Source organism: Phyllobates terribilis, unplaced genomic scaffold (genome assembly GCF_046119375.1).
Source record: "Phyllobates terribilis strain yellow unplaced genomic scaffold, ASM4611937v1 Scaffold_11__3_contigs__length_659146591, whole genome shotgun sequence".
Taxonomy (NCBI): Eukaryota; Metazoa; Chordata; class Amphibia; order Anura; family Dendrobatidae; genus Phyllobates; species Phyllobates terribilis.
This window is the reverse complement of record NW_027362771.1, coordinates 346,153,394-346,167,772: the sequence shown is the minus strand read 5'-3', so window position 1 is coordinate 346,167,772 and position 14,379 is coordinate 346,153,394. Positions and strand designations below refer to the sequence as shown.

General features: G+C 46.8%; 1 protein-coding gene across 1 annotated transcript in view; it reads left to right on the top strand.

Annotated features, from left to right (window-relative positions):
* The window catches only part of CPEB1 (cytoplasmic polyadenylation element binding protein 1), a 39,797-nt gene that overhangs the window by 8,684 nt on the left and 16,734 nt on the right, over nt 1-14,379 (top strand). The window contains exons 3-5 of the mRNA XM_073650794.1: nt 3,040-3,240; nt 6,073-6,287; nt 6,483-6,735. Of these exons, the coding sequence (XP_073506895.1) occupies nt 3,040-3,240; nt 6,073-6,287; nt 6,483-6,735 (669 nt within the window). The remainder of the gene's footprint in view (nt 1-3,039; nt 3,241-6,072; nt 6,288-6,482; nt 6,736-14,379) is intronic.

The window sequence follows — 14,379 nt, the reverse complement described above, 5'->3', positions numbered from 1 at the left end:
CACAGACCATGCATAGGTCAGGATCCCTCCCTGTACACACAGAATTTCCTTCTTTTTTTATGTTAAAATGGCCACCATAATAAAGTGGCTGAATATCTGCATGAAACTTTATTTCTAAACTGCAGAGGGAATTGCTTGTAAAGTTTACTTTTACATCATAACCAATGGGAATGTTTTCCCTCCGTGATGAGAAATTGTAAGCGGGCTGCATCATGCAGGCAAAAAAAAAAAAAATGCCCACAGAACCTTTAGAACTGTTTACTGTGAGGTATAGTAAGACTGTCTAACAAGGTTGGAGAGGCAAACGCCCCCTTGGTTAGTGCAAATTGGCAAGTAAACTTTACAAGCCACTTCCTGAACAACTTCTTTTTTTTTTTTTTTTTTTATTTGATCTCTCATCTTGTTGCAATCTTCAGCCACTTTATCACTTGGTATGTGAAAATCCTGTTTAAAATAGTCAGGTTCTGAAGATTTTAGCTTGACCTGCTGACTGTCTGACAGGAAAAATTAAGAACAATTGCCAGAGTGCTCACACTTTTGTGCACATGTATTAGGTTTGGGGATGGCTTTCAGCCAATCAAGTCTTTGGCTGACAGTCATTAAGAATGCATTCATACACATTAGATGGCTAATATTGCTGTATGTAAACCATTTATACATCCCTTTAAAAGGGGTATGTTATCGCTAATCTATATTGATGAATATTTTACTGGGACCCAGTGATCCTCAAAGGGGCTCTGCAGAGGTTCCCATGTTCCACCTCTGCTTCACTTCATTCATTGTCTTTGTGTCTGCCAGAAAAATCCTAAGTAAAGATCTATCCATGAGCACCTCTGTTCCATTCAGAACTAGCTCTGCAGAGCCCTGTTGAGATCACTGGACATCCCTGCATTCTGACTACTAGTGTAAGTTATACTTTAGCTTGCATTTCAGGGGTGACAGACTCCCTTTGAGTTTCCCTTTAACCAAGCAAAACCTAAGATAGAAACAATGAGAATATATCCTGCTGTAAGTAAAAAGAAATAGTGCATATAAATAACATGGGGTACTCTGGTAAACTGATTAAAAAGCGAGCATAAGCCAAGGTGTAACCAGTCAGGACTGTCCTAACCTATAGTATTAACCTTGCCACGTGTCAAAAATGACTTCAATGTGAATAAGGGCTGAACAGGACCAGGGACCAACTCTTGATAACAAGCAATGGGATACTATATAAATGTAGTGTCCAGCTGAAAGAATGGGAGGCCACACCCTTGCATGCAAGGAACTAAAGCAAAACCAAAAGAAATAAACTGGAGTATAAGCTGGTATACATGCAACATGTAGAGGAATGTTCAGTGGCCATTAAACAGACAACCAAAGATGGAAATAAAATTAACAAATACCCTGCTGTAAGTAAAAACCATTGGTCCATATAAATAACATGAGTTCCTTGGTAAACTAAACAAGTGTGTGTGTGTGTGTGGTATTACTTGGTCCCTCTAAAGATCATATTAGTAGTATACATTTCATTGGTATAACTTAAACTCTTTATTCCATATGTAAATGAGGGATCTTCAGTGCATCCTTAGTGTGGCCAAAAGCTTGGTGCACTGAGCAGTTCCCTGCCTCTGATGTAGCAAGCACTGTGTACAATATGGAGTTGGGGATGAACAATGTGGGGGGGCTAGTGCCCCTACTCCCCTTCATTATCATTTCTTCCTTACAGCAGTCACCACTTCTAGTTTTGAGCTGCTTCAGAGGGGATTAGATGTGTACTCTTGCTGTGAGTGCATAACTGAATAGTGGCTGTTATGTTCCTTCAGTTTGCATACTGAGCCATTCCCTCACACTAGAGCTGGAATCGCACCAGGGTATGGTATTGGATTCGATATGCTAATGACCCTTGTCTCCAGCTCTGCTGTGAGCTTGAGCTGAGTGTTAGTGCTCAGGTTCTCTCGCATGAGACAATTGCAGCACAGGTGGTGAGATGGAGAAAGTAATGCTGCAACTGTTCTCATGCCGAATTGGCATGAGGATATAATTGCAGATGTGAGCTGCCCCATAGCACTCGGCCCAGTGTTATTCTATGATTTATTGCATGGCATGGGGCTGTGTTATATGCTACTGTGACCCTGGCCTAAAGCTGACTCCTTTTGTAAATGACCAATGTTTAGTAACTGTTCACTTTAATGTCTTTTGAACAGCTTGAATACTTTGTATAAGACAGGACTCAGAAGGTGATAACTGATTTTCTATCACAATTAAACCCCGGTTTCCACTATTTATGTAAAAGAGAAAAAGATATATCTTCTATCTTTATTCTAATCTTAATATTGTACAACTTGCCTAGTCATTTTAAGTATCAGTGGCATAAGTTTTGGGACATATTCTCCACCCTTCAGTATAGAAATCCTATACTGTGGATAAACTTATGGCGTAAGATTCTAAATCTCCAAAGTTCAGATTTAATAAACTTCATTACCCAATAACTGCTGCTTTTAAGTCCTAAGGGAAAAGGTGAGCTATTGCTCTTCACAATTCTCTGAAGCGGTACCATTCTCAATACATGCATACTCTGCTGCAACTAATTCATAGTTTAGTTACAAGGGCTGATAACTCTTCATAAGCTTAGTTTATGGCTTCCTGGTAAACAGCAGCTCGTAGAGCAAACTCTTGTCTATTCCAGGCACAGATTATGCTAGCACAATGATGAAGCCTTGCATTGCTGCTGCTGATTCAGGCTTGGCATGTATCCAGAACTGTGTGGGAGGGATCCTGGAAGGGGGGGGGGGTGAAGGCAGGGCCAAGCAGTGTCCCTGCATCTGTGCACAGAACCCTGCCCCCCCCCCCCCCCCCTGCCAACTGCAGATCCTATGTTGAAGTTTTTGATTTTGCATTTTTCATCAGTGTATGAGGTGTATAAAATGTCTGCTTGAATTCTGCCTGCAGGATAGGAGGGCTGTGCACAATGCAATGGTTTAGGAGCTACCTTCTGCAGGTGGCAACTGCCTTGTATTTAATCAGATAAACTAGCTCTTCATTCCTGTTCCTGAGCAGATTTTACAGATACAGACGGAGCTACTGCAAGTAGGATGCTCTTCCCAACATCACATGATCCGTCTCCTCGTGGCCTTCCTGACACAAATGACTTGTGCCTTGGTCTGCAATCCCTTAGCCTCACAGGTTGGGACCGGCCATGGAGCACTCAGGACTCTGAGATTTCTGGGCAGTCCAGCACACCATCAGCTGCACAGTCAGGTGAGGAACTCTTCATTTCATATTACTAATATGCTTATACAGCCAAAACTAAATTTAGAAGATAAGATTTGATATGTAATGTGACTATTCGTGATCTTCAGAAATGTTAAAGCCCTGTAGATTGGTGCAGGTCCTGAGATCCTTATTGGTTAATGAGCCATAGAGCAAAAGTGGGATCCCACAAACCTCCATGGTGCTCTTTGTACGGAGCCAGCATTGTGACCCATATGACAGTGCTGGGTTAGTGCGAACGGTGAGATCTCCCTTTCACACTGAGGGCCATGGAGGTTTGAGGGGTCCTTTATATGCCAGAAGCCAACAACCCAGAAGGAAAGGCCCAACTTCTGCTACAAAGTGTTGTCCTATGGTGGACACTAGGGAGTTGTTTTTTGTTTTTTAACCCCTTAATGACCACCAATACATCTTTTTACTGACCTGCAATATAAGAGATTAGCATTCCCAGACAAGTGACAGCCCTAGAACTGTCAGCTGTACACTATAGCAGACAACTTGCATCAGCCATGAACAGTTTTGTCAATGATCATGATCTTTTAACCACCTTAGATGCTGCTGTTAATAGTGACTACAGCATCTAAATGTTTGTTTAGTGTGTGTGTGGGGGGGGGGGGCTTCCTCTTTAACCCCACTGGCAGCCTGTGATCTTGATTGTGTGGTCCTGATATTTGCCATGGCAGTTAAAGGCCAAATACCGGCCAGAGTCTGACGGCTATAGTGGCCTGTTCAGAAGTTATCAAAATTTAGGTGGGGGAAAAAACTTTCATTTGTCATGCATTAATTCTTGAAAAGCACCTGAAAGGTTAATGAGCTTCCTGAGAATTTTGAATGTTAAGGGGTGCAGTTTTTAAAATGGTATCACTTTTGGGTGGTTTCCAACATATTGGACCCCCAAAGTCTCCAAAACTGAACAGGTCCCTAAAAAAACTATGTAAATTTCCTCGAAAAATTACATCTACAATTTTGAAACTTTCTAAAATGCTAACAAAACAAACATTTTATAGATGATACTGATGTAAAGCAGACATGAAGGAAATGTTAATTTTTTTTTTTTTTTTGTGTGGTGTGACTGGATTAAAGGGATGGTTATTCCAAGTTTGAAAATTGTAAATTTAAAATTGCCAAATTTCTGATACATTTTGCAATTATTTATATAAAAAAGACAAACTTGCCATTAAGTGTGTGACATGTTTAAGTATTCCAGAGTTATTTGTACATAAAGTGACCAGATTTTAAAAAAATGATCTGGTCACTAAGGGGGTTAAAGCAGTCTAAAGAATTCTCTAATCTGAGGCTGGCCTGTTTAGTTCTTGTTGGCTTTTGTCGAGCTCTATTGTACAACCAAATATCATCACTTGATCATCGTGGTCCAGTCTCTAAGACTACCTACAATCCTAAAAATGAAGGATGCCAATAAATCAACCCCCTCTCGTGGAGTGGTGCTCTGGAGAGTACAAACCTATTGTAATGGCTGTATGTTCATAAACTATGATAACATGAATAGTGCAGTTTCTCACTACCTGTAATTCTGTTATGCTGCTCTTCACAGCCCACCTCCTTTGTAGGACTTTGCATTACATCAGGCCTGCTAGTAGCACAACCCAGCCCTGATGCATCTGCTTGTATGTGGTCTGATATTAGGAGGCTGGCTGCTGCTGGGAGCAGGCTATGCCCCCAATTTTGGAGCACATGCAAGCAGTACCAGGGGGCTGCCAGGCTGTCCAACCACATTCCCCCATCAACTGCGTTCTGCTTATGGAGAATATGTAGTAGGCTGTCTGAGCTCTGCAGCTAAAACGCTTTAGTTTTGATAAAAAAAAAAAAAGGCAGCCCAGTAAAATGATACACTGCTGGAATTTGCCCCTACATCATGCTGCTCTCGGGGTAGCAAAAAACCTGGTAACACATTCCCTTTAAGTAGTGATTCAGCAAAATGTAACCTTTGGAATATCCATACCTATTCCAGAAATGCATACTGCAGAGATCTAAAGCATACAACTGTTATCCAGTGTGTTCAGGCTAAGGGCCCCGTCACACTAAGCGATGCAGCAGCGATCCCGACAACGATATGACCTGTCAGGGATCGTTGCTGCATCGCTAATACATCGCTGGTGAGCTGTCAAACAGGCAGGCTCACCAACGATCAGGGGAGCAGCGATATCGTGGAAAGAATCGTTCCACGATGTCCTGCTCCCATTTACCAGCCTGCTGCAAGCAGGAGCAGGCTGGTAACTATGGTAAACATCGGGTTACTAAATGCGCGTGTGCCCCTAGTAACCCGCTGTTTACCATGGATACCACTCTGCTACGGTGCACGGGAGCCTCCGTGCACCGTAGCAGGGTGGTATCCATGGTAAACAGCGGGTTACTAAGTGCGCGCGTGCCCCTAGTAACCCGATGTTTACCATAGTTACCAGCCAGATCGTTGGTCCCGCTGGTCACACACAGCGATGTGTGCTGGCCAGCGGGAGGCCAACGACCAAAAAATTGTCCGGGACACTTTGCAACGATCAGCGACCTCACAGCAGGGGCCTGATCGTTGCAAAGTGTCACACACAGCGACATCGCTGGTGAGGTCGCCGGTGAGTCGCCAAAACCGTGACTCAGCAGCGATATCGCTATGTGAGACGGGGGCTTAACTTTCCTAAAGGTGGGTGTTGGCTTGTATGTGTGATGCAGCTTTTTTTAACATGTCAATCAAGCAAAGCTTTGTTTTCTTGTGACTTTGTTGCTAGAGTGTAAATGCTGTTAGGGCAAGGTGTTTAATCTAAGGATAGTACTGTACAATTAACCTTTTTTTTTTTTTTTTTTTTTTAGTTTTCAACCTACTCAATCCCCTGGGAAAACCTCCACCTCTGGGCTTCTTGCCCTTGGACCCAATTGGCTCAGACTTGGTGGATAAGTACCCTTCTCCACTGATTCGTAATTCACGACTGGACAGCCGATCAATTTTGGACTCCCGTTCTAGCAGCCCTTCTGACTCGGACACTAGTGGATTCAGCTCTGGCTCAGACCACCTCTCCGATTTGATTGTAAGAATACTATGGTTCTAAAGGCTGTCAACTTGATATGAAATGATCCAAGTGATTACACATACTTTACATAAGTGTAGATGCATGTCAGTCATTCTTGTATGGAACTTGTACTGGTTTTCAGATCTATGCCTACAGATTACTTATCCACAGCAGTGCAACTGTTTAACAAACTTTTATCTTGATGCTTTCCAGTCTAGTCTACGCATTTCTCCACCTCTACCCTTTCTCCCATTGGGGAGCGGAGTTTCCCGGGACCCTCTAAAGCTGGCCATTGGCTCAAGGCTTGATCCAGATCATGCTGCTCTAGCAGCAGCCACTGCATCCCCCATAGGACTGTCAAAAAGATGGCCTGGTACTTCTGTATGGCAATCATGGGATTTGCTTGACTCTGCTGATGATCCATTCAGTATTGAAAGGGAGGCACGCCTTCACAGACAGGCAGCAGGTAAGCGTTTTGTGCTAATCTGTAATTCAATTTTACGTTTGGCCTGTGAGTAAATGTTACATGTATTCAGTTTTAAACTACAGCACTTGCTGTGTAAGCTTTAAAATGTGACTTTTTTTTTTCCCTCCATAAATCAATAATTCAGCTGTTTTTTTCCAACAATTTCCTATTATATACCATAAATACAGAAAGTTGAGATTTTCAACTTTTAAACAATAGGGGGAGTAGCTGCTGACATTTGTTGTGAAAACAAGTGTACTGCTAGCTTGCATTAGGACTGCATCAAATGTGTGCAGGACCTGCTCACATGTATCTGACATATAGCCTCTCCTGAGTGTTTGCCAAAAGTTTAGAATCTGTGCCGCACCATCTTGGTGACTACAATGTGACATTAAGAATGTAAACTGTCAGAGGACTGCTGTTGGGGCCAAATATGGCTTTACTGCTAAATCAAAAATTTAAATTGTGCACTTCCCCACAATGCAATATAAGCATGCATAAAGTAAACACAATTCAGCCATTATTTGGAGGTTTTAATGATAAAAATGACCTGTCACATTTCTCCAGGTTGGTGGTTAGTGATGCCAAACTTGTATTATAAAATGTGTTAAACTAAGATTTGTAGCACCATTTTCTGAGAACTGTTACTTTGGTCACTCCACCTACAAAAAAAGTATTTAAAATTACTCTTCTGACTTGCAATTTTTTTTTTTTTTACATGTTCTGACTAAACATTGTTTTCACCTTTACAGGAGCATCTCACAAAATTAGAATCATCAAAAAGTTTATTTATTTCAGTTCTTCAATACAAAGTGAAACTCATATTGTATAGTCATTACAAACGGTGATCTATTTCAAGTGTTTGTTTCTCTTAATGTTGATTATGGCTTACAGCCAATGAAAACACATCATTTATCTCAGTAAATTTAAATAATTAACAAACACCTGCAAAGTCTTCCTAAGCGTTTAATAAGGTCCCTTAGTCTGTTTCAGTAGGCGCCACAATCATGGGGAAGACTGACTTGACAGATGTCCAGAAGGCAGTCATTAACACACTCCACAAGGTCCCAGAGTTCTAATTTTCATTTGGAAATAAAGGTCGAAGAGTGGAGAGGCACAAAATCCAAGCTGCTTGATGTCTAGTGTGAAGTTTCCACTATCGGTGATAGTTTGGGGAGCCATGTCATCTGCTGGTGATGGTCCACTGTGTTTTATCAAGGCCAAAGTCAGCGCAGACTTCTACCAGGAATTTTTAGAGCACTTCATGCTTCCCTCTGCCGACAAGCCTTTTGGAGATGGAAATTTCATTCTCCAGCAGGACTTTGCACCTGTGCACACTGCCAAAAGTACCAATACCTGGTTTAAAAACAGTAATTCTCCTATGCATGAAGACAGGAATACTCTGGTCCTGTTTATCTTCCGTCTCTGCTCCCTGCATGACTTTATGAACTCCCCTCTCTCGGATAACAACCTCCTTTCCTTCTGTCAAGAACTCTCTCCTCACCCCTGACACCCCCACTTACCACACTTGTATGAATACACGTACCATTAATACCCAGCATCTTAATGCACTACCCCAGATGATCTGACTGTCTAGCCCCTATGTCTTTAAGCGCACTTTAAAAACCCATCTCTTAAACAAGCCTACCACCTCAACTACTAAGTAAACTAACTTTCCCCTGTCCCCTCCTTCTAAATATTATTATTCAGAATCTGCAATCCTACTAGTAATCTGTCTCCACACCCTCCATGCATTCGATACTTTATTATTGCACTTAAACATACGGGCTGATGACTGGATCATGCAACTTTATATGAAAATCCCTATTATAATTGCCAAACCTGAAATAACAAGCACTTTTCACCTATTGTCTCCCCCCTCTCCCCATTTCCTTGTAGAATGTAAGCTTGCAAGCAGGGATCTCACTCCTAATGTAACGGTTTAGGCTGCGTTCACACATTGCATATTTTTGCGCGCGCATTTTGAAAATACAGTGTGCTTTGTCTGTCAGCAAAGTGAATGGGAAATTCACTTTGCCGTTCAGACACTGTAATTTTACGCAGCGGGAAAGCGCAGCTGCGTAAAGAATTGGCATGTCAATTCTTTACGCAGCTGCGTCCTGCGCTTTCTCTCTATTGTGTTCACACTGCGTAATTCCATCGCTTTTTTACGGAGGCGCAGGATGGATACTCGCCTACCCGATGTCAGGGGTGAGGCGTCCGGTCCACTCCAATCCCGCTCTTCCAGCATCTGCCGGTGAGCCGATCAGCTGTTAGCTAACTGGCTTGTAACCGGCTTCCGGTCAGCTGATTACAAGCCGGTCAGCTGACAGTCTGCTGATCGCTTCACGGCAGATGCTGCAAGCGCGGGACGGAGCAGACGTTTCTCTCATCAATCGGGTAGGTGAGTATCCATAGTCTGTACATACACTGCTAGGGACACACAGGACACACACAACACATGTCACCCTTCATTTTCACTGCATTTTTTGCTGCTCTTTTTTTACGCAGTGTGTGAATGGAGGTGCTTTTTTTAACCTGCTTAAAAAAATGCAGGAAAATACGCAGCGTAAAAAAACGCAGGAAAATACGCAATGTGTGAATGCATCCTTAAACGGTCTTTTAATTTTATTGAACTGGTCTGTACATGTCCCTGCTTAACTGTAAAGTGCTGTGGAGTATGTTGGTTCTATATTGATAAAAATTAACAGTATCACTGTGCTTGATTCAAAGTGCGGTTAAATTGCAAAAAAAAATTGCAATTCCAGTTCTTTCCACGTTCACTGAATGCTAAAACTGACCAGCATTATTATTCTCCAGGTCATTACAAGTTCATAGACTGCAAACATGTATAGGATTTTGTTTTGTTTTATTTAGGTGGTGAAAAAAATATTCCAAAGTTTGCTTAAAAAAAGCACCATTTTCTGAGACCCATAGCGTCTCCATTTTCAGCAGCAGATGGGAAGGAAGGGAGACACAGATCCATTACTAGTGGGTAGGCAGAGCCCCACAGGATAGTTCACCTCAGATTAGAAAAAGTGACGACCGGCCCCTCCAGCTTAGGCTCCTCCTACTCCCATGTCCTTCAGTCTAAAATTTGAGGTCGCAGATTATAGTCGCTGCCTTTGCAGATCCTCAGAAGAATTTTATTTTACTCCGGAGACCTGGACCCCCCCGAGGTCTCAGCGTTGCTGGGACCCCTGACCCTCCCCTGGCTGATCTGCGTACCCCCTAAGGAGGTCCCCGCAGAAGCCTGCCGGCCCCAGGGGATACAGGGCGCTCCCTGGCGCACACCGCTTCTGTGGGGTCCCTGCGCACTCCGCCGTGGGGGGAGCAAAGGGCCACGGCGCCACACATCCCTGGGGGTCCCTGTGGCGCTCAGCTGGGTAAGTGCTCTCAAGTTCGAGTGCTTCAGCGGCTGCGGCAGCAGCCACTGTTACTGTTTCAAGTGGTGACTGCTTTTTTTTTTTTTTGTCCTTGGAGGAGGATATCTCCGCTGCAGGCGTTTGTTTTATTCTCTGCTGGCAGGGGAGCAGGGAAGGAGGAGTGCGGGCTCAGTTAGTAGCGGCGGGGGGCGTGGCTTCGCGCCTCTCTCCTGCCTGTCATCATAGCCTCAGACAGGAAGTGCCAGGAAAGCGCACGCTGGAGCTGACCCAGCCCCCTCTTCTTCCAGCCATTACCTCGTGCAACCTCCTGCTTCCTGCTCCCCGCTCTCTACACCAGACACCGAGCACTCTGGCTTAAGGAAGAGCAGTCACCGTGGCCAGCTGGTGAGTCACTTCTGCCTTTTAAGGCAGAAGATTCCTTTTTCACACTAGCGCAGAGCACCTTACTGCTGGCCTGTTAAGGCAGACAGGGTGTGCTATATACAGCGCTGCTACTTCCCCGCTGAGGAGGCTCTGGGACTCGCACACCGCTGTCTTTTTAAGGCAAAGGTGTATTGCGTGGTCAGCAGCATTAACCCCTTCTGAGAGGGTCTTGCCTCATCAGGGCAGTTAACCCTTTCTGGACCCTAGTCTGTTAACTTTTGCTCTGCAGGCAGCTGGGGTACCTCTTCTCTCTAAGGAGGAGCTTTAACCCTTCAGTGCCTGTTTTTTTTTGTGTAGGAACAGGCTGTGGTAGCAGAATCACTCATCCTCGGTTCCTGTACCCATTGTAAGGGGTTATTACCGCCTTTTCCGCGACGCTCGCAACTGTGTGGGGGCATGTCGGACCAGGGGGCGCGGATCTCTCTCCCGGTCCACTTCAGGATCGGTCACGCGTATCTGATACAACGGGGTCTTCGGCGTCAGGTTCGACACTGGTTGGGGGTCTCAGTGATGTTAAAGTGGAAGCGCTCACTCACTCCATTGACAGTCTGTCTGACCTCCTGGGTCATTGGGTATCAGCTAAGTCCCAACTGACATCACGAGTCAAGCGCCACAGGCCTGTGGTGGCGCTGTCTCCTCCGCGCAGTGCGTCGGAGGTTTCGGAATCACTGACAGACTCTGCTGGTGAGATCTCCGATTCAGATGAAGAGGATTGGCCGGGTCGATCTGCTTCGCTTTCGGGCCGCGTGGACGCTTTTATTGGGGCTATGCGGGAAGCGTTACAGCTGTCTGAAGAGGTGATGAGGCGCCCTGGTAAGTCGGCCCGGCTGTATCAGGCGTCGGGCTCGTTCGACGCTGCCGGCGCACGATTAACTTAACGAGGCGGTGGAGAAGGAACGCCTTTGTCCGGATAAATGCTTCCAGGGGATGTGGTTTTTTTGATGCCCTGTATCACTGCTCCACGGAGACTATCGCTAATTGGGTCCCCTCTCCTGGGGTGGATGTGCCGTTGTCTCTGCTGAGCAAATCCTCTTTGCTTCCTGTTAAAGGGAAGGCGAGTCTACAGGAACCACTGGACAGAAGGACTGAGTTAGCGGCGAAGTCCATCTACGAGGCCACGAGTCATGGATTCCGAGTGGCCTTGGGGGGCCATGTGGGCTGGTGAGGCTTCTCTGTGGTGGTTGGATCAGCTGCGGACGGCGTGGCAAGATGGGACTCGGCTGTCTGAAGTGGAAAGGCTCTTCCAGCTGTTGGAAGAGGCGGCCCGATATGGCAGGGACGCAGTGCTAGATACTACTTCGGTTCTGTCCAGGGCTCAATCCTCGGCCGTCAGTCAGGAGAGCACTGAGGCTTAAACAGTGGACTGGAGACGCAGTATCCAAACAAGGTCTGCTGAGTCTGACATACAAGGGTGGTCAGCTTTTTGGTTCGGTCCTCACGGAGCTGATGGCCAAGGCCAAGGATTCGGCTTTGCCGCAACGGCTTCTACGTCTGGCAAGTCAAGTGCTGGTAGTGGTCGTCGGTCCTTTCGGCCCAGGGGACGGTTCGGTCAGCCCTCTTGGAGATCGGGTCGTCCCTCGTCTTCCGGGAAAAAGACCACCCAGAAATCCCGTACTCCCTGGAAACATTTCCGTCAGGACAAACGGGAGGTTGACAAAAAGCCCGCCAAGGTGGACTGACGCCTGAAACACTCTCGAGGGCTCTCGGGTGGGAGGTCGTCTGATACAATTCGGGTCGATCTGGGCGTCCCACGTATCGGACGCTTGGGTGACACGGGTTATGTCAGCAGGCTATTTCATAGTTTCATTCTCGACCCCCGGACAGGTTTAGTCAGTCACGCATCCCGTCCGAGCCCAAGCTGGCTGGTGCACTGCTGCGGGAGGTCGACTCTCTTCTGCAGCAGGGTGTGGTGGTTCCGGTTGCGCTGGAGGACCGGGGAAGGGAGTTTTACTCCAACCTTTTTGTGGTCCTCAAAAAGGTGGACAAGTTTCGCCCTTTCTGGACCTCAAAGAATTGAATGTTCATGTCCGGACCCGGAAATTCCGTATGGAGTCTCTTCGCTCTGTCGTGGCGGCCCTGTCACAGTACGATTTCTTGGTGTCGATCGACATCCGCGACGCCTATTTGCATGTCCCTATCGGCAGGGCTCACCAGCGCTTCCTGCGTTTTGCCATAGGTCAGGCCCATTACCAGTTTGTGGCCCTACCATTCGGGTTGGCCTCTGCGCCCAGGGTTTTTACAAAGATTCTGGCGCCGCTCATGGCGCTCCTTCGAAGGCAAGGAGTTACGATTCTCCCCTACCTGGAAGACCTGTTAATTCTGTCGTCCACAGCGGAGGAGGCGGTGACAGCTCGCAATCTCTCCCTTCAGCACCTGGAGGACTTCGGGTGGCTGGTCAATTGGAAGAAGTCGTCGTCCGAGCCGTCAGTCAATCCTGTTCTTGGGGATGCATTTCGACACTGTACGGGCAGTGGTGTCCCTGCCTCCTGACAAACAAGCGAACCTTCGTCACCATGTCCAGGCTATGAGGTTGGCGATGTCCCTTCGGAAGTGTATGCGCCTTCTGGGTCTGATGGTGGCTGCAATGGAAGCGGTACCGTTTTGCACAATTTCATTCCCGGGGTCTCCAAGATCTTATTCTGAACCGTTGGGATCGATCGCCTGCTTCGCTGGATCGCTGTATCAGTATCTCCCGCAGGGTGCGAGAGTCTCTTGGATGGTGGTTACGTCCGGAGGCTTTATCCCTGGGGAAATCCTTTCTCCTCCCACGGTGGTCGGTCATTACCACCGATGCCAGCCTGACTGGCTGGGGGGGGGGGGGGTTTGGAACGATCTCTGGGTTCAGGGGGTCTGGTCGTCAGAGGAGTCTTCTCTGCCGATCAACATCCTGGAGTTAAGAGCGATATTTCTCTGCCTCCAACATTGGACGGTCCCTTTTTTGAGCAGTCTGCCCGTCCGGAATCAGACGGACAATGCGACAGCTGTCGCGTATATCAACCATCAGGGCGGGACGAGGAGTTCCAGACTCATGATGGAGGTCTCTCGGATCCTGGTATGGGCAGAGTCTAGGGTTCCAGCCATCTCTGCGATTCACATCCCAGGAGTGCTGAATACCACAACGGACTTCCTCAGTCGCGAGCAGGTGGATCCCGGAGAATGGAGTCTTCATCCGGAAGTTTTTGCACTGCTGTGCTCCCGTTGGGGGGACTCCCCAGGTGGACTTGATGGCATTCAGGCTGAACGCCAGGATTCCGACGTTCATGTCCAGGTACAGAGACCCGGAGGCTGTGGCGGTAGATGCTCTAGTGGCCCCGTGGGACCAGTTCGAGCTGATCTACGTGTTTCCGCTGGTATCCTTACTTCCTCTGGTGATCCGGCAGATCAAACTCTAACAAATTCCGGTGATTTTGGTGGCGCCGGATTGGCCGCGGAGGGCGTGGTATTCAACGCTGGTCTCTTCTGGCGGCGCCTCAGTTTCCACTGCCTCTTCGCCCGGACCTGTTAACCCAAGGGCCCATTCGTCATCCGGACCTGAAGTCGCTTCGTTTGACAGCGTGGCACTTGAGACCGAGATCTTGACCCGTCATGGGTTTTCGGCCGAGGTCATTGCCACCTTGCGGGCAGCCAGAGGTCCAGCTACAACTAGGATTTATCACAGAACTTGGGAGGCCTTCTATTCATGGTGTTCTGGATCGTCAAGGAACCCAAGGGTTTTTTCCATTCCCAACTTCTTGGCTTTTCTGCAATGTGGTTTGGCCAAGGGTCTGGGGGTTGGTACCTTGCGGGGTCGGGTATCTGCACTATCCATGCCTTTTCGGAAGGCTATTGCCTCGCG